The 25,662-nt window shown below is 50.2% G+C and overlaps 3 protein-coding genes across 17 annotated transcripts in view; 2 read left to right on the top strand and 1 right to left on the bottom strand.

Annotated features, from left to right (window-relative positions):
- Positions 1-13,261, top strand: part of LOC308184246 (killer cell lectin-like receptor subfamily B member 1B allele B) — a gene marked incomplete at its 3' end in the record, with an annotated part of 32,398 nt that extends 19,137 nt beyond the window's left edge. Inside the window, exons 1-6 of one of the 4 annotated variants that reach the window (XM_080571176.1) lie at positions 658-786; positions 1,780-1,878; positions 2,269-2,397; positions 2,726-2,880; positions 3,290-3,399; positions 3,782-4,825. In XM_080571176.1, the coding sequence (XP_080427302.1) occupies positions 687-786; positions 1,780-1,878; positions 2,269-2,397; positions 2,726-2,880; positions 3,290-3,399; positions 3,782-3,962 (774 nt within the window). In that variant the 5' untranslated portion in view covers positions 658-686. Of the gene's footprint in view, positions 1-657; positions 787-1,779; positions 1,879-2,268; positions 2,625-2,725; positions 3,455-3,781; positions 4,826-11,274; positions 11,374-11,551; positions 11,681-12,009; positions 12,165-12,573; positions 12,684-13,065 lie in introns of those variants that run through there. The other 3 variants (XM_080571175.1, XR_013942608.1, XR_013942609.1) reach the window with 3 other exon arrangements.
- Positions 4,109-20,694, bottom strand: LOC308184251 (C-type lectin domain family 2 member B-like). Of its 12 annotated transcripts, XR_013942610.1 has the most exons (9): positions 18,980-19,187; positions 8,672-8,881; positions 6,689-6,851; positions 6,455-6,582; positions 6,245-6,356; positions 5,748-5,929; positions 5,263-5,366; positions 4,398-4,979; positions 4,109-4,355 (listed from the first exon to the last, which is right to left on the bottom strand). XR_013942610.1 is itself a non-coding variant. In XM_080571184.1 (8 exons), exons 3-8 carry the CDS (start codon positions 6,774-6,776, stop codon positions 4,838-4,840), a joined length of 756 nt encoding a protein of 251 aa, XP_080427310.1. In that variant the 5' UTR covers positions 6,777-6,851; positions 8,672-8,881; positions 18,980-19,187; the 3' UTR covers positions 4,109-4,837. The 12 variants fall into 12 exon arrangements, 11 of the variants coding, with proteins under 11 accessions (XP_080427310.1, XP_080427316.1, XP_080427315.1 ...); XM_080571184.1 differs by having other exon boundaries at positions 4,109-4,979; XM_080571190.1 differs by lacking the exons at positions 6,689-6,851; positions 8,672-8,881; positions 18,980-19,187 and adding exons at positions 16,441-16,603; positions 20,673-20,694 and having other exon boundaries at positions 4,109-4,979.
- Positions 20,695-20,831: 137 nt separating this feature from the next.
- On the top strand, positions 20,832-25,551 carry LOC308184248 (killer cell lectin-like receptor subfamily B member 1C). Its single transcript, XM_080571178.1, has 6 exons — positions 20,832-22,038; positions 23,354-23,452; positions 23,833-23,961; positions 24,292-24,446; positions 24,856-24,965; positions 25,348-25,551. The coding sequence occupies exons 1-6, from the start codon at positions 21,954-21,956 to the stop codon at positions 25,541-25,543; spliced, it is 774 nt and encodes a 257-aa protein (XP_080427304.1). The 5' UTR covers positions 20,832-21,953; the 3' UTR covers positions 25,544-25,551.
- Positions 25,552-25,662: the final 111 nt, after the last annotated feature.

Genomic DNA, 25,662 nt, shown 5'->3' with positions numbered 1-25,662 from the left:
TGCTCCATGCAGCAGAGGCTAGGTCAAGCTGGCATAAGAAAATAAAATTAAACATCACGATAATATATATATATAAAAATTTGCTGCAGAAAATAGGAAAGGAAAAAAAAAAAAACTCTTCTGCCTCTTCTGGTGCAGAAGTTATGGGATAAATTACTTGGCATGGAAGAAAAAGTGATAAATTACAATCAAAACCATCCCCTTCCAGCTTTTGGGTAACACCGACGCCCAAGCCGTAGTCCAGGGAAGACCCACCAAATATCACCTTTCTCCTCCTTCCCTGACTATCCGCTGGTACGTGTTGGCCTTCCCCCCCCCCCCAATAAAAAACAAAACAAAACAAAACAAAAAAACCCCACTCATTTAAGAGCTTTTATTTTGTCTTTTTCACCACTCTGCTCTCCTGGTAGCTCAGCACCACAGTGCTTGCTGCGATCGCTAAAGCCAAAAGGTGTTTCTGCACCTCGAGAGGTGCGACATCCTCCTGCCTCAAGGCCGTCTGCCTACATGCCAGCCTTCAGTTGAAAGGAAAGGCTATATCTAGAAAGGCTATATCTAGAAAGGAAAGGATATATCTAGATATCTATAAAAAAAAGACTGAAAAAAGCCATTTCCTGGCGCTGGACGCAGGCGCAAGAAGGTTGGTCGTAACGCAAAGGTTGCCCAGGGACTTTGTTTCTCCTGGGATGCTTCTGTGGGCTGGCGAGCTGACCATGGCTGGGGAAATTATTTACGTCGATTTAAGGCAGCCCAGAGGGGGCTCTTCGCCTGCCGAGAGGCATCACAGTAAGTGTGATTTTGGGCGGTGGGCGCTCACGGCGAGCTTCGTTTCCTCCAGGAAGAGCTGGCGCTTGGGTCCGCTCGCGTCTTGGCCAAGAAACACGGCCAAACGCCGGTTGGGTTGTGGGGTTGATCCCGGTTCGTGGGGACAACGAAAGGAAGGAAGGAAAGAAGGAAGGATGGGGGAGAAGGAAGCTTGCAAATGGCCAGAGCTTGAACGATTTCGCTGCTGGGGCTGCTCTGCCCCCAGCAAGAATCAGCCCCGACGCCAGCGGATGGAAGTCGAAGCTTGGTGAAATGTGCCTAGGACCCTGGGGGAAAGGAGGTCTGGAGGGACCCGAGTCCGACCAGCCAACATCTGCTCTAAATGAGGCCAATTTCCCAAGGGTTTGGGTCTGTACCCCCTGCTCTTGAGGACCCCCACCGCCTCCCAGAGCACCTGGAGGTGACAGCCTCACTTCCGAGCCCAACCTCTGTACCCAGCCTCCAACGGGAGCAAAGCCCGCCACCGGGACTCCTTCCTCACTGGGACCCACTGGTGCAACTGGGAAGCCGCAGCCCGGCTTCTCCCCATCCCCTCCAAGCTCCTGGAGGCTTTGCTCCAGCCAAAGACGCCCCATGGCAAGCGGCGGGACCCACGATAAGGGGTTCCTGGGGTGGGAGATGCAACCAGAAGTTTGCAGCCATTGGGGTTTTGCCTGTTTTGGGGGGGGGGGGGGGGCGGTTGTGGAGGTAGCAAAGCAGCCATCAAGTTCTGCTCAAACAGGGATCTATTTAATTTTATTTTATTGTTATGTTATGTCATGTTATGTTATGTTATATTGTTATATTAATTTTTCATATTATTTCATTTCATTTTATATTATTTCATTATTTCGTTTCATTTCATTTCATTTCATTTCATTTCGTTTTGTTTCATTTCATTTCGTTTCGTTTCATTTTGTTTTAATTTTATTTTACAAGAAAGTACTTTCTGAACAAAACCACGGACTCTTTCAGCTCCCTCCGCATGCCCATGGTGGCACGGAGTCCTTCTGAAGCTGAGTGGGCTGGGCTACCTGGTGCTGCTGGTGCTGGTGGCGGTGCTCAGCGTGCAGGGTGAGTAAAACCCGCTCGTAAACACATTTAAAACCAAGCAAGCACAAGGGAAATTGTTCTTTGGTTGTTTTTTTTTCCCGAAAGGGGGGTCAGGGTTTTATCCCAGTGACCATCTCCATTGGATAGGGACAGTTTTGCCCCACAAGATGCATCCAACAAGAGTAAATCCCCTCTGAAAACAAAACAACAAACAAAAACCACAAAAAAAAAGGCTTTTAAAGCAAGGGTGGAGGACACAAGTAACATTTTTATGCTATTGAAGAAGTTGGGTGCAATCATGACCAAAAATGAGGTTGCACAATAGCTCGGGGAACCCAACTCAGCCCTGCTCGGTTTTTACGGCATTGCCCCCAGATAGCTTCAATCTCACCCCAAAATTTTGCCTCCAAGTTTTTCAGAAGGCACCGATGCCTCCGAGTGCTCCGCAGAACAAGAGCGAGGCCGGGGGAAGGAGCAGGATGGAGGCGTGCGTGATTCCCTCCCTGCTGCGCTATGTCTGCCGCTGGAATGGCTCTGCAGGTAACCCCTTCCCCGGGGGGGTCCCCGGGGTGGGATGGGTGCCCCCGGGGGGCTGTGAGCCTGGCTTGGTGTCGATGAGCATGGCGAGGAAGAGCTCGTTTTGCTGATCATCTCCAGCCTCTGTGGGCCTCCTGGAGGAGAAGACACCTCTCCGCCTTCTCCGAGCTTGCCCCACCATGGTCCTCCTTGCGGTGGATGGGTGGGAAAAGTGGGCAGGAAAAATTTGGGAGGGGAGAGAGCCCCCCCCCCCCCCCCCGTGCCTCTTGGTTCAGTTGAGTGAGACGTCAAGCACTTTTTGGGGTGTCTCACAGCTCCGTCTCCTCTCCAGGCCACGGGGGCTGCAAGCTGTGCCCCCAGTCTTGGCAGCTTTTTGGGGTCCAGTGCTACCAGGTTCCCAAATCGAGTGGGACTTGGATGCAAGGCAAAAAAGACTGCGAAAGTCGGGGGTCCCATCTGGCCGTGCTCCGAAACACCGCCGATATGGTAAGTGCAGAGTGGAGAAGGCTTGAAAAGGACCCAAAAGTCCTTGGTTTTGGTGGGTAGAGGGGCAAAAACTGCCCCAGAGCTCCAAGCCACCTCGTGCTAAGGGGTGGGAATGGGGCTGAATTGCCACCTAAAGGGCTTTGGAGGCCTCTTCCCACCTTTGGCACTGGAGGAAGGAGGGACACGGAGCTCAGAGGGAGCCTTTGGTGTCTCAGGCTCTGAATTTAAGCTCTTTCCACCCACTGAGCTGCCTTCAGAGCAGGCAGCGGGGCAGCACCCAAGGCACGGGTGGTGTTTAGGGCCCGTCTCTCTGAGGATGAACCAAATGGGTTCAAAAAGCCGGCTTTGTACCCCAACGAGCCTCTTGCTGAAGGCCTTTGGAAGCCACCGTTCCTCTCCCATTTCCCAGGAGCACTTAGATGAGATTATCCACCAGGACAAGCTAACGGTGTGGATAGGATTAAAGGCATCCAACTACAGATGGAAATGGGTGGACAACTCCTCCTTCGACGCCACCACGTGAGTACAGCTGGAACCCGCAGCATGCGGAACAGCTTTGCTCCATTTCAGCCCCAAGATCTCCAATATTTGGTGTCCGCAACAGCCTTGTAATCCCCCGGCAAGGCTTTTTGTAGCCCAAAGGTTGGGTGTACGGAGGACTCTAACCCAACAGCTCATCACACCTATGCAGCTAATGTGGTTTCAGTGTCCTGGGCATGCTCCAGTGGAGGAAGGAGCCAGATGTTAGTGCAAGCACAGCAATGTGCACGCGCAGCTGGGCAAGCCCGCAGCAAGAAGCCACCTGGAGCCCAGTGAGACAGGCTGGGGGAGAAGCTCCCATTGCCCCCTCTCCCAAGAGGAAAAGGAGCTGCTTTTGGGTGCTGACGGTTTTGGTTTGCAGGTTCAGTTCCCTTCCGAGTGTGGAGAACGGCTGTGCGACCTTCAAAGACAAGAGGCTGGAGGACGATTGCTGTGGGTGCAACCACGAGTGGGTTTGCCAGAAAGAAGCTTTCCATCTCCTTTCAAAGACTGCAGGAGACGGAGAGGTGTGCGATGCCTGCCCCGAAAAGCCCAGCCTGTAGGATGCTTGCTGCTAATATTTGGGGTGAAGCCAACCCTCCTCGTTACGGCTCTGTGAGGAATTTCAGGGATTGAACCCAACCAAGCACAGCCGAGAGTATCAGTGTAGGCTCTGGTGTAATTAGCTTCCAATTTCACAGAATCACAATTTATGTTTTGTAATTAAAGGAAAATATTTTTTATTAAAAAATCCATCCAAATATGTACATCCAGACTGTATCTGTTCCAGTCTTACCTTGTCCTCCTTCCAATAGGCAGTGTATAGTAAAAAAATAGCATAACTCCATAGCAAATCAGATTCGCAGGTTTATTGTGTATTATTATAAAAATGCCTTTTGCAAGTGTAAAAAAATATAAAACAATTTTCTGCTGTACAATCAGAGTGTTGCTCTCTGCTGTGTAGTTTCTCTGCTGTACAATCAGAGTGTTGTACAAACAGGAGTGTTGCTGACCTGAGTAGAATCATAGAATAGAATCATAGAATATCCCTTACTCTGCAGGCCCTGCACAGGTCTACCCAAAAATTCAGACCATATGACTAAGAGCACAGTCCAAGTGCTTCTTAAACCCCTGCAGGCTTGGTAGAGTAGAGCGGGACCGACCAGCAATGCGGTGCTTGATGCACCCCAGGGTATGGTTGCCCCTCCTGGCTGCCAGGGCACCCTGCTGGCTCATGTTTAGCTTGCTGTCAACTAAAACACCCAGATCCCTCATGTCGCTGGACACTACATATGATTGACTGAGCCTGCAAGAATCTGAGCAGAAAGTAAACTCAGCAATACTGTTGCAGTAAAAAGCAGATTTAAGTAAGTTTTTACCAATGTTTGTGCTATTTTATCTTGCGGCACTGGCACAAGCTTTATGTTTATGGAATCTTTTATTCGGGGTAAATCTTTTGCCTCCAGAGGACGTAGTTGTTGGGTCTGCTGCAGATCCAGTATTTCTCCGTGTGGCAGAGGGCTGAGCTGATCTTCTCCTGGTTTAGGTACGCACAAGGGCCACCTCCCCGCACCACAAACCTGCAATGCAGACACTCAAGAGTGAGCAGAAGGGAGGAAAGTAGGAAAATTATCCTAAAACCTGGAAGAAAAACTGTGATTTCCTTGCCTGGGAAGGTCAGAATGGGCAGTGCTCAATATTTAATAGGGGTTCAGAGCGCAGCATCCTTGGTCCGCCCCAAGCCTCCCGTGGTAAACCAGGGCTGCGGTGGCAGGAGAAGGTCCCTGTCCCAAAAGAGGTCATCCCAGATCCTATAAGAACTCCTACCCAAAGCACCCAACCCCAACAGGCGGAGGGACTGACCCATTGTTGAAGGCTGTGCCGTTGGTCCACCTCCACTGGCCGTCGCCTTCCTCGTGCAGCCCGACCCAGTGGTTTGCTTGGCCCTTGTAGCGCATGATGAAATCCTTTAGAGCAAAAAAAACAAATGGGTTTTAGGTGATCCCATCTTCCCCAAACACAACTCAGCCAGGTTCCACCTCCAGCCTACAGAGCACCTTGCAATAGGAAGGTGATTTCATTTGAGAGATGTGAATATTCTACAATTTCAAGTAAAAAGGAAGCTCCTTGAGGACAAAGCTCGGGACAGCACCCAGCTGCACGTAGGGAGGGAGTTTTGGAGAAAATAATGTGATATTGCTCATCCCCCAGCCCGGGCTGGTGCTTTTGCCAGGGCATCTTCTCCTGGCTTTGTCAGTGGGTGAAATTTGGGGGAAAATGGGTTTTTGGTCTGGTCCCACACATTTTCCACACCAGAGCTGGCGTGGGGGCTTGTGCCCAGTTCTCACCAGTTCCTCCAGGCTGTCTATGGAGGTCAGGGAGGCTTCCAAGGCCTTGCACTTTTCCAAGCTGGTATTCCAGTTGTTTTTATTCTCCGAGAAATGGTAGCACTTGCCTTGGAAGCCGATCCACATGTCTGGGCACACGTGGGAGAATTGGGGATGTGATGAGCGAGACTGCAGCTGCACAACTGCAAAAGGAGAAAAACAAGCAGGTTAGACACATGGACAGCCACAATAAAAAAAAAAATTGCTTTTTTTTAATTATATGTATTCCCCTCCAGCAAATGTAGGGGGGTTGGGATGTGCCAAGATGGGGCATCCCCTTGGAAAGGTTGAGTAGAGCCTGGTTTAGGGGACAAAAGGGGGTGCCCCATGAAGCAGGCTCAGTGCTATGCTTGGGGGGCTTCTCATCCTGCTGGGAAAGCCCTGGAATTCCCCACTCCATCCCCAGAACAGGTCCCTGGCCCATCTCCCTGCCATGGGGATGCTCCGGTGGGACTCACCAATCAAGGCCACCAGCAGAACGACGACAAGGACACTCAGCACCACACACAGTGGAGCGAGGAGCCTTTGTACATGACGGCATTTCCTTCCCATCCCATGGGGGCTGGAGTCTGGTGGAGAAGAGAGCAGGAGATGTGGGCTGAGTCTTTCCACCCCCCCCCATTTGCCCTTTTTCTGCTGGATCCACGGTTGATCCTATAGCCCTCCCCCTTGGGATAGGAGCTCCCTTTGTTGGTTCCTCGTGGCAAGAGTAGGTTTTGGCAAGGCTTCGAGCTGATGCATGGCCTCTGAAGGCACCTGCGCTTGTTTGAGGTCCTCCAGATGGATTTAGAGGTGGCTGCATGATAAAGCTCAGAGCCTGTCTCACCCACTCAAAAACCCTGACCAGTGCCCATCCCACCAGTGCCCCACCGGAGCAAGATCTCGCTTTCCCCCAGCATTACCCCATTTGTATTGTTTTTCGTCATCTCTTGGAGGGTTCAGCACTTCTTCTTGGTCGAGGTGAGTATTTTCACAGGCTCCTTTCCCCATGGCAGTCAAGAAAGTGTCGGGTCTCACTGATCACATCCACCCGTCCTGTCCTGATGCCACAACTGCCAGAGCTCGCTGTGATAGCAAGGAGAGGGTTGAGTGCTGGGGGGCCAGCAAAGCCCCCTAGGTGTGAGGAGTTGTGGGGACCTGGGAGGGATATGGGGAAAACGTGGGTGGGGAGAGGGCTTGTGGTCTGTTGGAGGGAAAGGGAGAAGGAGGAGGCAAAAGGGAGAAGGAGGAGGCAAAAGGGAGAAGGAGGAGGCAAAAGGGAGAAGGAGGAGGCAAAAGGGAGAAGGAGGAGGCAAAAGGGAGAAAGAAATGGAGCAAGAAAAAGAGAAAAGAAAGAAAGAGACAGAGGTTTAAACTGACTTTAAATCCCAAAAGAAATTAAAAGAAAAATCAGCACTCAAAGCTCAAAGGGAGTTAAGTGTCTGGGACATGATGCCCTCCCCCAAGTGGCTTCAGCCCAGCAAGCAAGAAGGAAGCTGAATTTGAGAAAAAAACTGGAGTACACATGTAAATATGTCAGCAGCTGGCCTTGCTGACATTCTTGGTTCCCAAACACCCATTATGCCAGTTCCCCCTGCAATCTTTTCTGAGCAAAGGATGTGCTGTCCGCTGTTCAAACAAAGCAACTCTTGTGCCATGTACTTTGTCACTGCTGGTGGAAAACAATCAAGAAGCAAGGATTTTGCCACACCTGGCCGACAGGTTTGCTGTAGCAAAAAAGTTCTAGCAATAAGCTCTTGAGGAGGAGAAAGGATTTGGTTTCGAGAGAATACAGCAGCACGCAGGGAAAAATTGCAGAAGGAAAATTCAGTGCTAGGAGTCATGCTGGGAAATAGAGTTTTGGAAGAAGTTTTAGGATTCAATTTGGCAGGGGGGAATAAAAAGTGGTAATAAGGGTGGGCTGCAGGTACCCCAAACTCCATAGGACAAAGCCTGGCTCAGCTTCAAAGTTGGCTGGCGTGAGCTAAAACCACCCAAACCCAACTGAGCACTGCTTTGAAAACCAAAAATGTCAGTTTCTGAGACCAAAAAGTAAACCGATAGTAAACCACGATTTTGTTTCTACATTCCAAGAGAAGAAATTCTCATCTTCTTTTGGTTAGGCTTCCATTTTGTAACAATTGTAAAATTAACCAAAATTCCCTTGAAAAAAGCACACAGGGTTTTGCACCCTGCAGGCTCAAAGCAGCCTGAGCTTGTACCCAGGTTTTATCCCTCTTCCCCCCAGTCTGCTTTTTTACTGCAGCTCCCCCCAGATTATTAATTCTACTGATTAATACTATTTTTTCACCTTTATTCTTCTTTTCATTCCCTCCCAGAAAAAGCACAAAGAAAGCAGCCAGCTGCCTTAGCTAGAAGAGAGACCGGGAAAGCCCTCCCAAAGAAACAAACAGAACAAACAAACAAACAAACAAAACAAAACAAAAAAACAGATGGAAATGTTTAAAAACAGATTAAAAAAAACCATAGGAGTTCTAAATATCTGCAAGAAAATTCACACAGCCCTGGAGGCAACAGAAGCTTCAACAAAGCCAGCTGAAAAGGAACAATTTGGGCAACGTGGGTTTTTTTTTTGGCTCTTCTCACAGAAACACACGAGTGGCATGTGAGCTCACTGGGTGTGCAGTTTTGGCATTAAAAAAGAGAGAGAACGAGAGGAGAATGAGAAAAAAACAGCGCAAACGCGAAAAGAAAGGCGAGAAAGAGACAACGAGGGTGGAAAAACGGGAGAGGGCAAAGGAACAAAAAAAATCTTAAGGAAAAAAAGAAAGAAAGAAGATGGAAACCCGCCCTGGGTGGCTACTCTTTCCCTCCCCATTTCAGCCCCTAGCCGAGCGTTGCTTGCTCAGATGGCCCCAAATTTTTCTGCTCAGATGTGGACTTACCCTAACAGCAGCCTCTCTGCTCCTTGTGGCTTATGTCATCCTGTTCGTTGAGCAGGGTTGTGTAGCAGCGAGGGAGGAGCAGCACTCAGCCTGTCAAGGTGTGTTGCAGCAGCAGCGTCACGTAACAGCGAGGGAGGGGCAGCACTCAGCCTGCAAAGGGCTGTTGGAGCAGGAACGCCTTCAGAAATAGTCCTCTTTTGACCAATAAGGCTAAAGAAGTCAAAACCTCCCTGGTTAGCGCTTGAACTTCTGTTTTAAAAGTTTTCCTTTTGACAAAAGAGGAAGGATAGCAACCTTCTGGGTTTTTTTATTGAAGAAACCCAGTGGGAGGAATTTAAGGCCCTCGTGGGGGAGTAATGCTGCATGTACTTATACAATACAATGTTATTTTGTCTGTGCTGGCTTGCAAAGGCTTGCACGCAAAGCAGGGGCTGTGGTAACGAGGCTTTGACTCACCTCTTCCTGGGGCAAAACTCAAGTTTCTGAGGGTGACTGAGGTCTGGTTGGCTGCCCAAAATAACCTTTTGTCCCCTCAAAACAGGATTATCTTTTTTTTTTCTTTTCTTTTCTTTTTTTTTTTTTCTCACTTGTGGGTGCAGAGGGCAAAGGGGAAATGGGGCGAGGACGACTCCCAGGAGATCAAAATGATTTTCCCCCTTGGGATGTGCAAACACATGGTTGGAGGCTCAGAAAGGGGAGCCTGTCTCCATCTGTTGTGGGTTTACATGGCAGGGTTTCGGCAGCAGGACTCCACGTCCCAAAGGGCACCAAGACCTATACGATGCAGCCGAGTCTCTGCACATTTGGGGGACCTGAAGGACCCTGCCAGGAGCACGAGGGATGGAGCCGATGGGGAAAAATGCTTTGGGGGGGGGGAGGGAGGATGAAATCATCCGGGCAGCAGAGTTAAATGGCCGTGACTTGCACAGTACTGAGCAAGATAACCACAACCTTTTTGAGGAAACTCAGTGATAAGGAGGCGGAGCAAGCGGCTGTGTGCATTTGTGTGCCCTTGGCTGCCTTCCCTTCAGATAATCAGAGAATCATTAAGGTGGGAAGAGACCCCCAAGATGGAGGCCCACCCGTCCCCCTACCACCAATGTCACCACTAAACCATGTCCCCAAGCACCACATCCAACCTTTCCTTGAACACCCCCAGGGACGGTGACTCCACCACTTCCCTGGGGAACCCATCCCAATGCCTGACCGCTCTTTCTGAGATGAAATGTCTCCTCATTTCCAACCTGAACATCATTGGAGTCATTGGAGTCCTGCACCCTACTTGAAAAAAGCACACACATTGGTGGGTTTTGCACCCTGCAGGCTCAAAGCAGCCTGAGCTTGTACCCAGGTTTTATCCCTCTCCCCCCGCTCCCAGTCAACTTTTTTACTGCAGCTCCCCCCAGATTATTAATCCTGTTTATTATTATTTTTTTTTGCTTCATTTCACCTTTATTCTTCTTTTCATTCCCTTCCAGAAAAAAACACAAAGAAAGAAGCCAGCTGCCTTAGCTAGAAGAGAGACTGGGAAATCCCTCCCAAAAAAAAAAAAAAAAAAAAAAAAAAAACCAGCAAAAACAGATGGAAATGTTTAATAGAAGCTAAAACCCTCCTTAGGAGTTCTAAACTTCTGTGAGAAGATTCACACAGCCCTTGTGGTAGCACAAGCTTCAACAAAGACAGCTGAAAAGGACCAATTTGGGCAATGTGGGGTTTTTTTTGGCTCTTCTCGGGATATTCTTGCGTGTGGGCAATGAAAGGAAGGAAGGAAAGAAGGAAGGATGGGGAGAAGGAAGCTTGCAAACGGCCAGAGCTTGAACGATTTCGCTGCTGGGGCTGCTCTGCCCACAGCAAGAATCAGCCCCAACGCCAGTGAATGGAAGTGAAAGCTTGGTGAAACGCACCCAGGACCCTGGGGGAAAGGAGATCTGGAGGGACCCGAGTCCCACCAGCCAACATCTGCTCTAAATGAGGCCAATTTCCCAAGGGTTTGAGTCTGTCCCCCCTGCTCTTGAGGACCCCCACCGCCTCCCAGAGCACCTGGAGGTGACGGCCTCACTTCCGAGCCCAATCTCTGTACCCAGCTTCCAACGGGAGCAAAGCCCACCGCCAGGACTCCTTCCCCACTGGGACCCACTGGTGCAACTGGGAAGCCGCAGCCCAGCTTCTCCCCGTCCCCTCCAAGCTCCTGGAGGCTTTGCTCCAGCCAAAGATGCCCCATGGCAAGCGGCGGGACCCATGATAAGGGGTTCCTGGGGTGGGAGATGCAACCAGAAGTTTGCAGCCATTGGGGTTTTGCCTGTTTTGGGGGGGGGGGGGGGGGGGCGGTTGTGGAGGTAGCAAAGCAGCCATCAAGTTCTGCTCAAACAGGGATCTATTTAATTTTATTTTATTGTTATGTTATGTCATGTTATGTTATGTTATATTGTTATACTAATTTTTCATATTATTTCATTTCATTTTATATTATTTCATTATTTCATTTCATTTCATTTCATTTCATTTCATTTCGTTTTGTTTCATTTCATTTCGTTTCGTTTCATTTTGTTTTAATTTTATTTTACAAGAAAGTACTTTCTGAACAAAACCACGGACTCTTTCAGCTCCCTCCGCATGCCCATGGTGGCACGGAGTCCTTCTGAAGCTGAGTGGGCTGGGCTACCTGGTGCTGCTGGTGCTGGTGGCAGTGCTTAGCGTGCAGGGTGAGTAAAACCCGCTCGTAAACACATTTAAAACCAAGCAAGCACAAGGGAAATTGTTCTTTGGTTGTTTTTTTTTCCCGAAAGGGGGGTCAGGGTTTTATCCCAGTGACCATCTCCATTGGATAGGGACACCCTCAATCAAACACCCTCAATCTCACCCCAAAATTTTGCCTCCAAGTTTTTCAGAAGGCACCGATGCCTCCGAGTGCTCCGCAGAACAAGAGCGAGGCCGGGGGAAGGAGCAGGATGGAGGCGTGCGTGATTCCCTCCCTGCTGCGCTACGTCTGCCGCTGGAACGGCTCCGCAGGTAACCCCTTCCCCGGGGGGGTCCCCGGGGTGGGATGGGTGCCCCCGGGGGGCTGTGAGCCTGGCTTGGTGTCGATGAGCATGGCGAGGAAGAGCTCGTTTTGCTGATCATCTCCAGCCTCTGTGGGCCTCCTGGAGGAGAAGACACCTCTCCGCCTTCTCCGAGCTTGCCCCACCATGGTCCTCCTTGCGGTGGATGGGTGGGAAAAGTGGGCAGGAAAAATTTGGGAGGGGAGAGAGCCCCCCCCCCCCCCCCCCGTGCCTCTTGGTTCAGTTGAGTGAGACGTCAAGCACTTTTTGGGGTGTCTCACAGCTCCGTCTCCTCTCCAGGCCACGGGGGCTGCAAGCTGTGCCCCCAGTCTTGGCAGCTTTTTGGGGTCCAGTGCTACCAGGTTCCCAAATCGAGTGGGACTTGGATGCAAGGCAAAAAAGACTGCGAAAGTCGGGGGTCCCATCTGGCCGTGCTCCGAAACACCGCCGATATGGTAAGTGCAGAGTGGAGAAGGCTTGAAAAGGACCCAAAAGTCCTTGGTTTTGGTGGGTAGAGGGGCAAAAACTGCCCCAGAGCTCCAAGCCACCTCGTGCTAAGGGGTGGGAATGGGGCTGAATTGCCACCTAAAGGGCTTTGGAGGCCTCTTCCCACCTTTGGCACTGGAGGAAGGAGGGACACGGAGCTCAGAGGGAGCCTTTGGTGTCTCAGGCTCTGAATTTAAGCTCTTTCCACCCACTGAGCTGCCTTCAGAGCAGGCAGCGGGGCAGCACCCAAGGCACGGGTGGTGTTTAGGGCCCGTCTCTCTGAGGATGAACCAAATGGGTTCAAAAAGCCGGCTTTGTACCCCAACGAGCCTCTTGCTGAAGGCCTTTGGAAGCCACCGTTCCTCTCCCATTTCCCAGGAGCACTTAGATGAGATTATCCACCAGGACAAGCTAACGGTGTGGATAGGATTAAAGGCATCCAACTACAGATGGAAATGGGTGGACAACTCCTCCTTCGACGCCACCACGTGAGTACAGCTGGAACCCGCAGCATGCGGAACAGCTTTGCTCCATTTCAGCCCCAAGATCTCCAATATTTGGTGTCCGCAACAGCCTTGTAATCCCCCGGCAAGGCTTTTTGTAGCTCAAAGGTTGGCTGTACGGAGGACTCTAACCCAACATCTCATCACACCTATGCAGCCAACGTGGTTTCAATGCCCTGGGCATGCTCCACTGGAGGAAGGAGCCACATGTTAGTGCAAGCACAGCAATGTGCACGCGCATCTGGGCAAGCCCGCAGCAAGAAGCCACCTGGAGCCCAGTGAGGCAGGCTGGGGGAGAAGCTCCCATTGCCCCCTACCCCAAGAGGAAAAGGAGCTGCTTTTGGGTGCTGATGGTTTTGGTTTGCAGGTTCAGTTCCCTTCGGAATGTGGAGAACAGCTGCGCGACCTTCATAGACAAGAAGCTGGATTACGATGGCTGTGAAAGCGACCACAAGTGGGTTTGCCAGAAAGAAGCTTTCCATCTCCTTTCAAAGACTGCAGGAGACGGAGAGCTGTGCGATGCCCGCCCCGAAAAGCCCAGCCTGCAGGATGCTTGCTGCTAATATTTGGGGTGAAGCCAACCCTCCTCGTTACGGCTCTGTGAGGAATTTCAGGGTTTGAACCCAACCAAGCACAGCCGAGAGTATCAGTGTAGGCTCTGGTGTAATTAGCTTCCAATTTCACAGAATCACAGAATCACAGATTTATTTTTTGTAATTAAAGGAAAATATTTTTTATTAAAAAATCCATCCAAATATGTACATCCAGACTGTATCTGTTCTAATCTTACCTTGTCCTCCTTCCAATAGGAAGTGTATAGTAAAAAAATAGCATAACTCCAATGCATATCAGATTTGCAGGTTTATGGTCTGTTATTATAAACATGCCTTTTGCAAGTGTAGAAAAATATAAAAGAATTTTCTGCTGTACAATCAGAGAGAGAAACAGGAGTGTTGCTGACAAGTCGAATCATAGAATAGAATCACAGAATATCCCGAGTTGGAAGGGACCCACAAGGATCATCAAGTGATAAGAGAATCATAGAATAGAATCATAGAATATCCCTTACTCTCCAGGCCCCACACAGGTCTACCCAAAAATTCAGACCATATGACTAAGTGCACAGTCCAAGCGCCTCTTAAACTTCAACAGGCTTGGTGCAGTGACTGCTTTCCTGGGGAGCCTGTTCCAGTGTGTGACAACCCTCTTGGTGAAGAACCTCTTCCTGATGTCCAGCCTAAGCTTCCCCTGCCTCAGCTTGACACCGTTCCCGCGGGTCATATCGCTGGTCACAACAGAGAACAGATCAGCGCCTGCCCCTCCAATCCGCCTCCTGAGAAAGCTGTAGACCATGATGAGGTCTCCCCTCAGCCTCTTTTCCAGGCTGAACAGGCCAAGTGACCTCAGCGCTCTTCATCCGTCTTCCCCTCTAGGCCCTTCACCATCTTTGTGGCCCTCCTCTGGACACTCTCCAACAGTTTAATGTCCTTTTTGTACTGCGGTGCCCAGAGCTGCACACAGTGCTCGAGGTGGGGCCGCACCAGCGCAGAGTACAGCGGGACAATCACTTCCCTCGACCGACCAGTGATGCGGTGCTTGATGCACCCCAGGGTATGGTTGCCCCTCCTGGCTGCCAGGGCACCCTGCTGGCACATGTTCAGCTTGCTATCAACAAAAACACCCAGATCCCTCTCTCCGGGGCTGCTCTCCAGCGTCTCGTCACTGGAGAGTACAAAAGATTGACTAAGCCTGCAAGAATCTGAGCAGTAAGGAAACTCAGCAATACTGTTGCGGTAAAAAGCAGATTTAAGTAAGTTTGTACCAGTTTTTGTGCTTGTTTTCCTTGTGGTACTGTCACGAGCTTTATGTTCATGGGATCTTTTATTCAGGGTAAATCTTCTGCCTCCACTCGACGTAGTTGTTGGGTCTGCTGCAGATCCAGTATTTCTCCGTGTGGCAGAGGCCTGAGCTGATCTTCTCCTGGTTTAGGTACGCACAAGGGCCACCTCCCCGCACCGCAAACCTGCAACGCAGACACTCAAGAGTGAGCAGAAAGGGAGGAAAGTAGGAAAATTATCCTAAAACCTGGAAGAAAAGCTGGGATTTCCTCGCCTGGGAAGGTCAGAATGGGCAGTGTTCAATATTTAATAGGGGTTCAGAGCGCAGCATCCTTGGTCCGCCCCAAGCCTCCCGTGGTAAACCAGGGCTGCGGTGGCAGGAGAAGGTCCCTGTCCCAAAAGAGGTCATCCCAGACCCTATAAGAACTCCTGCCCTAATTGCCAACCCAAAGCACCCAACCCCAACAGGCAGAGGGACTGACCCATTGTTGAAGGCTGTGCCGTTGCTCCACCTCCACTGGCCGTCGCCTTCCTCGTGCAGCCCGAACCAGCGGTTTCCTTGGCCCTTGTAGTGCTTGATGAAAGCCTTTAGAGGGGAAAAAAAAAGGGTTTTAGGTGATCCTGTCTTCCCAAAACACAACTCAGCCAGGTTCCACCTCCAGCCTACAGAGCACCTTGCAATAGGAAGGTGATTTCATTTGAGAGATGTGAATATTCTACAATTTCAAGTAAAAAGGAAGCTCCTTGAGGGCAAAGCTCAGGACAGCACCCAGCTGGATGCAGGGAGGGAGTTTTGGAGAAAATAAGGTGATATTGCTCATCCCCCAGCCCGGGCTGGTGCTTTCCCCAGGGCATCTTCTCCTGGCTTTGTCAGTGGGTGAAATTTGGGGGAAAATGGGTTTTTGGTCTGGTCCCACACATTTTCCACACCAGAGCCGGCACTGGGGCTCGTGCCCAGTTCTCACCAGTTCCTCCAGGCTGTCTATGGAGGTCAGGGAGGCTTCCAAGGCCTTGCAATTTTCCAAGCTGGTGTTCCAGTTGCTTTTATTTTCTGAGAAATAGTAGCACTTGCCTTGGAAGCCGATCCACATGTCTGGGCACACGTGGGAGAATTGGGGATGTGATGAGCGAGACTGCAGCTGCACAACTGCAAAAGGAGAAAAACAAGCAGGTGAGATGCATGGACAGCCACAATAAAAAAAAAATGCATTTTTTTAATTATATGTATTCCCCTCCAGCAAATGTAGGGGGGTTGGGATGCGCCAAGATGGGGCACCCCCTTGGAAAGGTTGAGTAGAGCCTGGTTTAGGGGACAAAAGGGGGTGCCCCATGAAGCAGGCTAAGTGCTATGCTTGGGGGGCTTCTCATCCTGCTGGGAAAGCCCTGGAATTCCCCACTCCATCCCCAGAACAGGTCCCTGGCCCATCTCCCTGCCATGGGGATGCTCCGGTGGGACTCACCAATCAAGGCCACCAGCAGAACGATGACAAGGACACTCAGCACCACACACAGTGGAGCGAGGAACCTTTGTACATGATGGCATTTCCTTCCCATCCCATGGGGGCTGGAGTCTGGTGGAGAAGAGAGCAGGAGATGTGGGCTGGGTCTTTCCACTCCCCCCATTTGCCCTCTTTCTGCTGATTCCAAGGTTGATCCTATAGCCCTCCCCCTTGGGATAGGAGCTCCCTTTGTTGGTTCCTCGTGGCAAGAGTAGGTTTTGTCAAGGCTTCGAGCTGATGCGTGGCCTCTGAAGGCACCTGCACTTGTTTGAGGTCCTCCAGATGGATTTAGAGGTGGCTACATGGTAAAATTCAGAGCCTGTCCTCACCCACCCAAAAACCCTGACCGGTGCCCATCCCACCAGTGCCCCACCGGAGCCAGATCTCACTTTCCCCCAGCATTACCGCATTTGTATCGTTTTTCCTCATCTCTTGGAGGGTTCAGCACTTCTTCTTGGTCGGGGTGAGTATTTTCACAGGCTCCTTTCCCCATAGTAGTCAAGGAAGTGTCGGGTCTCACTGATCACATCCACCCATCCTGTCGTGATGCCACAACTGCCGGAGCACGCTGTGATAGCAAGGAGAGGGTTGAGTGCTGGGGGGCCAGCAAAGCCCCCCTGGTGTGGGGAGTTCTGGTGACCTGGGGGGATATGGGGAAAACGTGGGTGGGGAGAGGGCTTGTGGTCTGTTGGAGGGAAAGGGAGAAGGAAAGAGGGAAGGTAGGGGAGAAGGAGAAAGGAAGGAAAGGAAGGAAAGGAAGGAAAGGAAGGAAAGGAAGGAAAGGAAGGAAAGGAAGGAAAGGAAGGAAAGGAAGGACAAGATTAAGAAAGAAAGAGAACGAAAAGAGAGAAAGAAATGCAGCAAGAAAAAGAGAAAAGAAAGAAAAAGACAGAAGTTTAAACTGACTTTAAATCCCAAAAGAAATTAAAAGAAAAATACTGCCTATCAGCACTCAAAGCTCAAAGGGAGTTAAGTGTCTGGGACATGATGCCCTCCCCCAAGTGGCTTCAGCCCAGCAAGCAAGAGGGAAGCTGAATTTGAGAAAAAAACTGGTATACACATGTAAATATGTCAGCAGCTGGCCTTGCTGACATTCTTGGTTCCCAAACACCCATTATGCCCATGGCCGGCAAGGAAATATCAGGTCTCAGTGATCACATCTACACATCGTGTCCTGATGCCGCAACTGCCAGAGGACGCTGTGATAGCACAGAGAGGGTTGAGTGTTGGGGGGCCAGCAAAGCCCCCTAGGCGTGAGGAGTTGTGGGGATCTGGAGGAGACGTGGGGAAAACGTGGGTGGGGAGAGGGCTTGTGGTCTGCTGCAGGGGAATGGAGAAAGGGTGAAAGGATGGGAGAAAGGGAGAAAGAAAGGCAGAAAGGGAGAAAGAGAAGGAAAAGAAAAAGATGAAGAAAGAAAGAGAAGGAAAAAAGAGAAAGAAAAGGAGAAAGGGAAAGAGAAAAGAGAAAGACAGAAGTTTAAACTGACTTTAAATACTAAAAGAAATCTAAAAAAGGAGTTGAGCTCTCTGGGCCATGACGCCCTCCCCTAAGTGACGTCAACCCACCAAACAAGCGGGAAACTGAATTTGAAAAAAAACAGAGGAGGAAATAAGCCAGCAGGTGGTGTTGCGGACATTATTCGTTAATAGCAGTTAACACCCCATATCTCAGTTCCCCTGATCTTTTCTGGGCAAAGAGCTGTTCAAACAAGGCAGCAATTGCGCCATGTTGGAAAATAATCAACAAGGAAGGACTCTGCCCCACCTGGATGATGGATTTATTGTTAAACCAAACATCTAGGAGTAAGCTCTTAAGGAGAAAGGTTTTGGTTTTGAGTGAATAGAGCAGCACGCAGGGAAAAATTGCAGGAGGAACATTCAGTGCTGGGGGTCATGCTGGGAAATAGAGTTTTGGAAGACGTTTTAGGATTCAATTTGGCAGGGGGGAATAAAAAGTGGTAATAAGGGTGGGCTGCAGGTACCCCAAACTCTGTAGGGCAAAGCCTGGCTCAGCTTCAAAGTTGGCTGGCGTGAGCTAAAACTACCCAAACCCAACTGAGCACTTCTTTGGTAACCAAAAATGTCAGTTTCTGAGACCAAAAAGTAAACCGATAGCCCCACGATTTTGTTTCTACATTCCAAGAGAAGAAATTCTCATCTTCTTTTGGTTAGGCTTCCATTCTGTAACAATTGTAAAATAAACCAAAATTCCCTTGAAAAAAGTAAACAGGGTTTTGCACCCTGCAGGCTCAAAGCAGCCTGAGCTTGTACCCAGGTTTTATCCCTCTCCCCACAGTCTGTTTTTTTTTACTGCAGCTCCCCCCAGATGATTAATCCTACTGTTTATTATTATTATTATTATTTGCTTCATTTCACCTTTATTCTTCTTTTCATTCCCTCCCAGGAAAAACACAAAGAAAGCAGCCAGCTGCCTTAGCTAGAAGAGAGACCAGGAAAGCCCTCCCAAAGAAACAAACAGGAAAAAAAAAAAAACAGATAGAAATTTTTAAAAACAGCTTAAAAAAGCTAGGAGTTCTAAACATCTGCAAGAAAATTCACATGGCCCTGGAGGCAGCAGAAGCTTCAACAAAGACAGCTGAAAAGGAACAATTTGGGCAATGTAGGTTTTTTTTTTTGGCTCTTCTCACAGAAGCACACGAGTGGCATGCAAGCTCACTGGATGCGCAGTTTTGGCATTAAGAAAGGGAGAGAATGAGAGGAGAATGAGAAAAAAACAGCGCAAACGCGAAAAGAAAGGTGAGAAAGAGACAACGAGGGTGGAAAAACGGGAGAGGGCAAAGGAATAAAAGAAGTCTTAAAGGAAAAAAAGAAAGAAGATGGAAACCCGCCCTGACTTGCTGCTCCTTCCCTCCCCATCTCAGCCCCTAGCCGAGCGTTGCTTGCTCAGCTGGACCCAAATTTTTCTGCTCAGACGTGGACTTACCCTAAGAGCAGTGTGTCTAGTCCTGGTGTCTTAGGTCTTCTTGCTTCTGCTCCAGTTGAATGAATGAGAGGAGTAGACACTGCTCGTGCAGGGCTGTCACCTAAGAGCAAGGGGAGGGGTATCGCTCAGCCTATGATCCTGCAGAAGAGAAGTATTGGTAGGAATGCCTCTCTTGACCGACAAGGCAAAATGACTCAAAACCTCACTGGCTGCCACTTGAACATATGTTATAAATGTTTTCCTGTTAACAAAAGAGGAAGGAAAGCAACCTTCTGTTACTTTTATTGAAGAAACACAGTGGGAGGATTTTAAGGCCCCCGGGGGTAGTAATGCTGCATGTACTGCAGTAACACTGAAAGCACCAATACCACGTTTTTTTGTTTACATGGTGAGGTTTCAGTAGCACGACTCCATGTCCCAAAGGGCATCGAGACCCATACGATGCAGCCAAGTCTCTGCACATTTGAGGGACCTGAAGGACCCTGCCAGGAGCACGAGGGATGGAGCCGATGGGGAAAAGTGTGCTGGGGGAGGGAGGATGAAATCATCTGGGCAGCAAAGAGCTAAATGGGCGTGATTTGCACAGCACTGAGCAAGAAAACCCCAACATTTTGAGGAAACTCAGTGGAAAGGAGGCAGAACAAGCGGCCACGTGCATTTGTGCGCCCTTGGCTGCTTTCCCTTCAGATAATCAGAGAATCATTAAGGTGGGAAAAGACCCCCAAGATGGAGGCCCACCCATCCTCCTACCACCAATGTCACCACTAAACCATGTCCCCAAGCACCATGTCCAACCTTTCCTTGAACACCCCCAGGGACGGTGACTCCACCACCTCCCTGGGGAACCCGTCCCAATGCCTGACCGCTCTTTCTGAGATGAAATGTCTCCTCATTTCCAACCTGAACATCATTGGAGTCATTGGAGTCCTGCACCCTACTTGAAAAAAGCACACACATTGGTGGGTTTTGCACCCTGCAGGCTCAAAGCAGCCTGAGCTTGTACCCAGGTTTTATCCCTCTCCCCCCGCTCCCAGTCAACTTTTTTACTGCAGCTCCCCCCAGATTATTAATCCTGTTTATTATTATATTTTTTGCTTCATTTCACCTTTATTCTTCTTTTCATTCCCTCCCAGAAAAAAGCACAAAGAAAGAAGCCAGCTGCCTTAGCTAGAAGAGACACTGGGAAAGCCCTCCCCCCCAAAAAAACCCACCACAAAATCAGCAAAACCAGATGGAAATGTTTACAAGCGGCTAAAACCCTCCTTAGCAGTTCTAAACATCTGCAAGAAGATTCACACAGCCCTTGTGGTAGCACAAGCTTCAATAAAGACAGCTGAAAAGGACCAATTTGGGCAATGTGGGGTTTTTTGGCTCTTCTCACAGACACACGAGTGGTGTGCAAGCTCACGAGGTGCAGTTTTGGCATTAAAAAAAGAGAGAGAACAAGAGGAGAATGAGAAAAAAGCGTGCAAATGTGAAAAGAAAAACGAGAAAGAGACAAAGAGGTTGGAAAAGCAGGAGAGGGCAAAGGAACAACAGCAACAACAACAACAAAAAACTTAAAGAAGAAAATGAAAGAGAAAAGATGGGAAACCCGCCCTGTCTGGCTGCTCCTTCCCTTCCCATTTCAGCCCCTAGCCCCGTGTTGCTTGCTCAGCCAGCCCCAAATTTTGCTGCTCGGACGTGGACTTACCCTAAGAGCAGTGTTTCGAGTGCTGGTGTGTTTTGTCTTCTTGATTGCGCAGAGATTTAATGAGTCGGAGGGAAGCACAGCAGCCCAGATCACATGGTCCCATGTGTCAGTTATCACCTTTAACCAATCCCTGCCACGACTGCACAGATGAACGCCCTCACGACAGGTATGGAAATAAATAAAAATAAACTCAAATAACTCAAAAGCTCACTGCTCGCCGCTTGGAGTTCTCTTAATGATGTTATCCTGGTGCCAAATGAGGAAGAGGAGCAAATCTGTGTTACTTTTGTTGAAGAAACCCAGCTCACGGGAAGATTTTTAACCCCCCTTGAGGCGGGGGCAGAGGGAGGGAGATATAATGGTGAAAGCTCCGGATGCAGCATTTTTTTCTCAGCTGGATTCATGAAAACTTCCTGCAAAGGGGGGCCGCGGAAATGTGGCTTTAACTCCCCTCTTCTTGGGGCAAAACTCACGTTTTTGAGGCTCTTTGAGGTCTGGTTGGCTGTTGGGTGCTTATCCTTTAGGGTGCATATCCAAATAGCCATTTTTCCCCTCAATACAGGATTATCAATTTTTTTTTTTATTTTCCTTGGGGGTGCAGAGGGCAGAGGGAGATGGGGAGACAACAACTGCTAGTTGGTCAAGATGGTTTTTCACAGTGTGAAAAGCCAATCTGTAGCTCGCTGTAGCAACAGGAAAAAGAAACAACAGGTTTTTTTTGATTGTTTCTTTGTTTATTTTTTTGTTTTTTTGTTTTTTTTTGTAAAAAAATCCTGGAAGAACACAGCAGGAAAGCTGTGCACAGGCAGGGGTTGAGCAAAGGCTTCTGCCAGCACCTGGCAGAGCAGTGAAGACAGGATTAAATGCTGGTGTTAATAAACAAAAAAAAAAGTAATTAAAAAATAAACACTTTCTTAGCTGCTTTCTAGCAGGTGTGCCTTTCTTACTGGAATCAGAATGAAGAAGCGCCCTGAGCACATCAAGGGGATTTGTCGGGGCCCACACAAGGATGGGGTGAAACAATAAAAGATACAAAAGGGTGGGCCGTGAGCCTGGAGGAGGCAGGAGGATCTTGTGCCCCTCCCCTGGGCACCAGGCGAGGGTGCTGGTGACCCCAAAAGCTTTCAGGGGCATTGAACGGCCGAGAGCTGTGGCAGGAAGCTCCGGCCCCGCCGCTGGTTCGCACTTCACCAGTGCAGCTCTGAGCGTTTTGGTTTCCTGTCCTCCGGACCCCGTCGCGTCCCCTCCGCCTGCCGCGTGTCCTCCCGACTCCTCCACGCCATGGAGGATGAGGATGGCTACATGGCCTTGGACAGGCGATGCAAGCGGGGTGCTGCGGAGAGGCCGGGACCCCTCCGGGACGCAGGTAGCGGGGTCCGGTCCTCCGTCCCCACCACGGGCTTGTGGTGGCGAGAGGATACCCCGGGTGGCGATTGCTTGGCAGGGGAAGAACCGGGGTGGCGCAGCTCTTGGGGTCGCAGAGAGTCGTTCAAGCTGGGGAAACTGAGAGGGGGCTTTGGGGGGACGCTTCCCTGTGATTTTTGGACAGCCCCCGGCACCCAGATGCTGGCTGCTGGTGCCCCCGTTTCGCTCCCATCCTGCTGCCGTCGGGCTCGGCTGCATCCTCCAAAACCCTTTTGCCCTGAAGAAGAGGAGCAGAGGGACTTTGGGCACCCCCAAGGACAGGGGATTGGGGGGACAGATGCTCTCGGCCCCCCCACTTCTCCTTTTGTGTCCCTTCCCCTGACTGCAGGACCTGCCACGAAAGACCTCGAGACAGGGGGGTCAGCACCAGGCTGGGTTCGATCACACCATTCCCCCCCCTCTCTGGGATGGGGGAGAGAATCAGAAAAATGAAGCCTGCGGGTTGAGATAGAGACAGTTTATTAGGACAGAAAAGAAAGGAAAAGAATAATAATGGTAACAGCACTACTACTAATAATGTGTACAAAACAAGTGACCCTCTCAGCGTTCAGTGTCTGAGCAGGACAGGCGACGAACTCATGCTGTGCACACGTCCTTGGGCTAAGCTCGGTATCGTGGAACAAAAATGGTTTTTGCACCGGAATTGGGAACATGAGCAAGCAGAGGAGATGGCAGAGAGGTGGTTCCATTGCTCCGTGAGGGCTGGAGATGGATGAAGTGTGAGAAAGGAGAGAGAAAGGAAGCATTTGGGGGACCTCTGCTGTATGGTACCCCCTTGCACGGCAAAGTGCTCGGCAGTACACCCCCATTTTCTAGAACCATAACGTTGCTGTTTGGTATCCACTGGTGTAACTGGGAAACCGCAGCCCGGCTTCTCCCCATCCCCTCCAAGCTCCTGGAGGCTTTGCTCCAGCCAAAGCTTCCCCATGTTGAGCAGCGGGACCCATGCAAGGAGGGTCCTGGGGTGGGAAATGCAAAGAGAAGGTTGCGATCGTTGGGTTTTCACTTGGTTTTTTGTTTTTTGTGGAGGTAGCAAAGCAGCTGTCAAGTTCTGCTCAAACAGAGGGGCTCTATTTTATTTTATTATTTCATTATATTTCGTTATATTTTATTATATTTTACTATATCATATTTATTTATTAATTTATTTATTTTATTGATCTATTTAATATTATTTCATTTCATTTCATTTCACTGTATTTAAATTTTAATTTACAAAGAAAGTACTTTCCAAACAAAACCACGGACTCTTTCAGCTCCCGCCGCGTGCCCACGGTGCAACGGAGTCCTCCTGAAGCTGAGTGGATTGAGCCACGTGGTGCTGCTGGTGCTGCTGGCAGTGCTCAGCGTGCAGGGTGAGTAAAACCCAAGCGAGCACAAGCGAAATTGTTCTTTTTTTTTTTTTTTTTCCCCAAGGGGAGGTCAGGGTTTTATCCCAGCAACCATCTCCATTTGGACGGGGACAATTTTGCCCCATGCGGATGCCACGGGACGCATCCAACAAGTGTAAATCCCCTCTGAAATCGAACCAACAAACAAAAACCACAAAAAAAAGGCTTTTAAAACAAGGGTGGAGGACACAAGCAACATTTTTATGCTATTGAAGAAGGTGGGTGCAATCATGACCAAAAAAGGAGGTTGCACAATAGCTCAGGGAACCCAACTCAGTCCTGCTCGGTTTTCACAGCGTTGCCACCAAACACCCTCAATCTCACCCCAAAATTTTGCCTCCAAGTTTTTCAGAAGGCACCGATGCCTCCGAGTGCTCCGCAGAACAAGAGCGAGGCCGGGGAAAGGAGCAGGACGGAGGCGTGCATGATTCCCTCCCTGCTGCGCTACGTCTGCCGCTGGAACGGCTCCGCAGGTAACCCCTTCCCCGGAGGGGTCCCCGGGGTGGGATGGGTGCCCCCGGGGGGCTGTGAGCCTGGCTTGGTGTCGATGAGCATGGCGAGGAAGAGCTCGTTTTGCTGATCATCTCCAGCCTCTGTGGGCCTCCTGGAGGAGAAGACACCTCTCCGCCTTCTCCGAGCTTGCCCCACCATGGTCCTCCTTGCGGTGGATGGGTGGGAAAAGTGGGCAGGAAAAATTTGGGAGGGGAGAGAGCCCCCCCCCCCCCCCCCCCGTGCCTCTTGGTTCAGTTGAGTGAGACCTCAAGCACTTTTTGGGGTGTCTCACAGCTCCGTCTCCTCTCCAGGCCACGGGGGCTGCAAGCTGTGCCCCCAGTCTTGGCAGCTTTTTGGGGTCCAGTGCTACCAGGTTCCCAAATCGAGTGGGACTTGGATGCAAGGCAAAAAAGACTGCGAAAGTCGGGGGTCCCATCTGGCCGTGCTCCGAAACACCGCCGATATGGTAAGTGCAGAGTGGAGAAGGCTTGAAAAGGACCCAAAAGTCCTTGGTTTTGGTGGGTAGAGGGGCAAAAACTGCCCCAGAGCTCCAAGCCACCTCGTGCTAAAGGGTGGGAATGGGGCTGAATTGCCACCTAAAGGGCTTTGGAGGCCTCTTCCCACCTTTGGCACTGGAGGAAGGAGGGACACGGAGCTCAGAGGGAGCCTTTGGTGTCTCAGGCTCTGAATTTAAGCTCTTTCCTCCCACTGAGCTGCCTTCAGAGCAGGCAGCGGGGCAGCACCCAAGGCACGGGTGGTGTTTAGGGCCCGTCTCTCTGAGGATGAACCAAATGGGTTCAAAAAGCCGGCTTTGTACCCCAACGAGCCTCTTGCTGAAGGCCTTTGGAAGCCACCGTTCCTCTCCCATTTCCCAGGAGCACTTAGATGAGATTATCCACCAGGACAAGCTAACGGTGTGGATAGGATTAAAGGCATCCAACTACAGATGGAAATGGGTGGACAACTCCTCCTTCGACGCCACCACGTGAGTACAGCTGGAACCCGCAGCATGCGGAACAGCTTTGCTCCATTTCAGCCCCAAGATCTCCAATAATTGGTGTCCGCAACAGCCTTGTAATCCCCCGGCAAGGCTTTTTGTAGCTCAAAGGTTGGCTGTACGGAGGACTCTAACCCAACATCTCATCACACCTATGCAGCCAACGTGGTTTCAATGCCCTGGGCATGCTCCACTGGAGGAAGGAGCCAGATGTTAGTGCAAGCACAGCAATGTGCACGCGCATCTGGGCAAGCCCGCAGCAAGAAGCCACCTGGAGCCCAGTGAGGCAGGCTGGGGGAGAAGCTCCCATTGCCCCCTACCCCAAGAGGAAAAGGAGCTGCTTTTGGGTGCTGATGGTTTTGGTTTGCAGGTTCAGTTCCCTTCGGAATGTGGAGAACAGCTGCGCGACCTTCATAGACAAGAAGCTGGATTACGATGGCTGTGAAAGCGACCACAAGTGGGTTTGCCAGAAAGAACCTTTCCATCTCCTTTCAAAGACTGCAGGAGACGGAGAGCTGTGCGATGCCCGCCCCGAAAAGCCCAGCCTGCAGGATGCTTGCTGCTAATATTTGGGGTGAAGCCAACCCTCCTCGTTACGGCTCTGTGAGGAATTTCAGGGTTTGAACCCAACCAAGCACAGCCGAGAGTATCAGTGTAGGCTCTGGTGTAATTAGCTTCCAATTTC

Source organism: Anser brachyrhynchus (genome assembly GCF_964034855.1).
Source record: "Anser brachyrhynchus genome assembly, chromosome: 30".
Taxonomy (NCBI): Eukaryota; Metazoa; Chordata; class Aves; order Anseriformes; family Anatidae; genus Anser; species Anser brachyrhynchus.
This window is presented reverse-complemented; position numbering and strand designations above follow the sequence as displayed.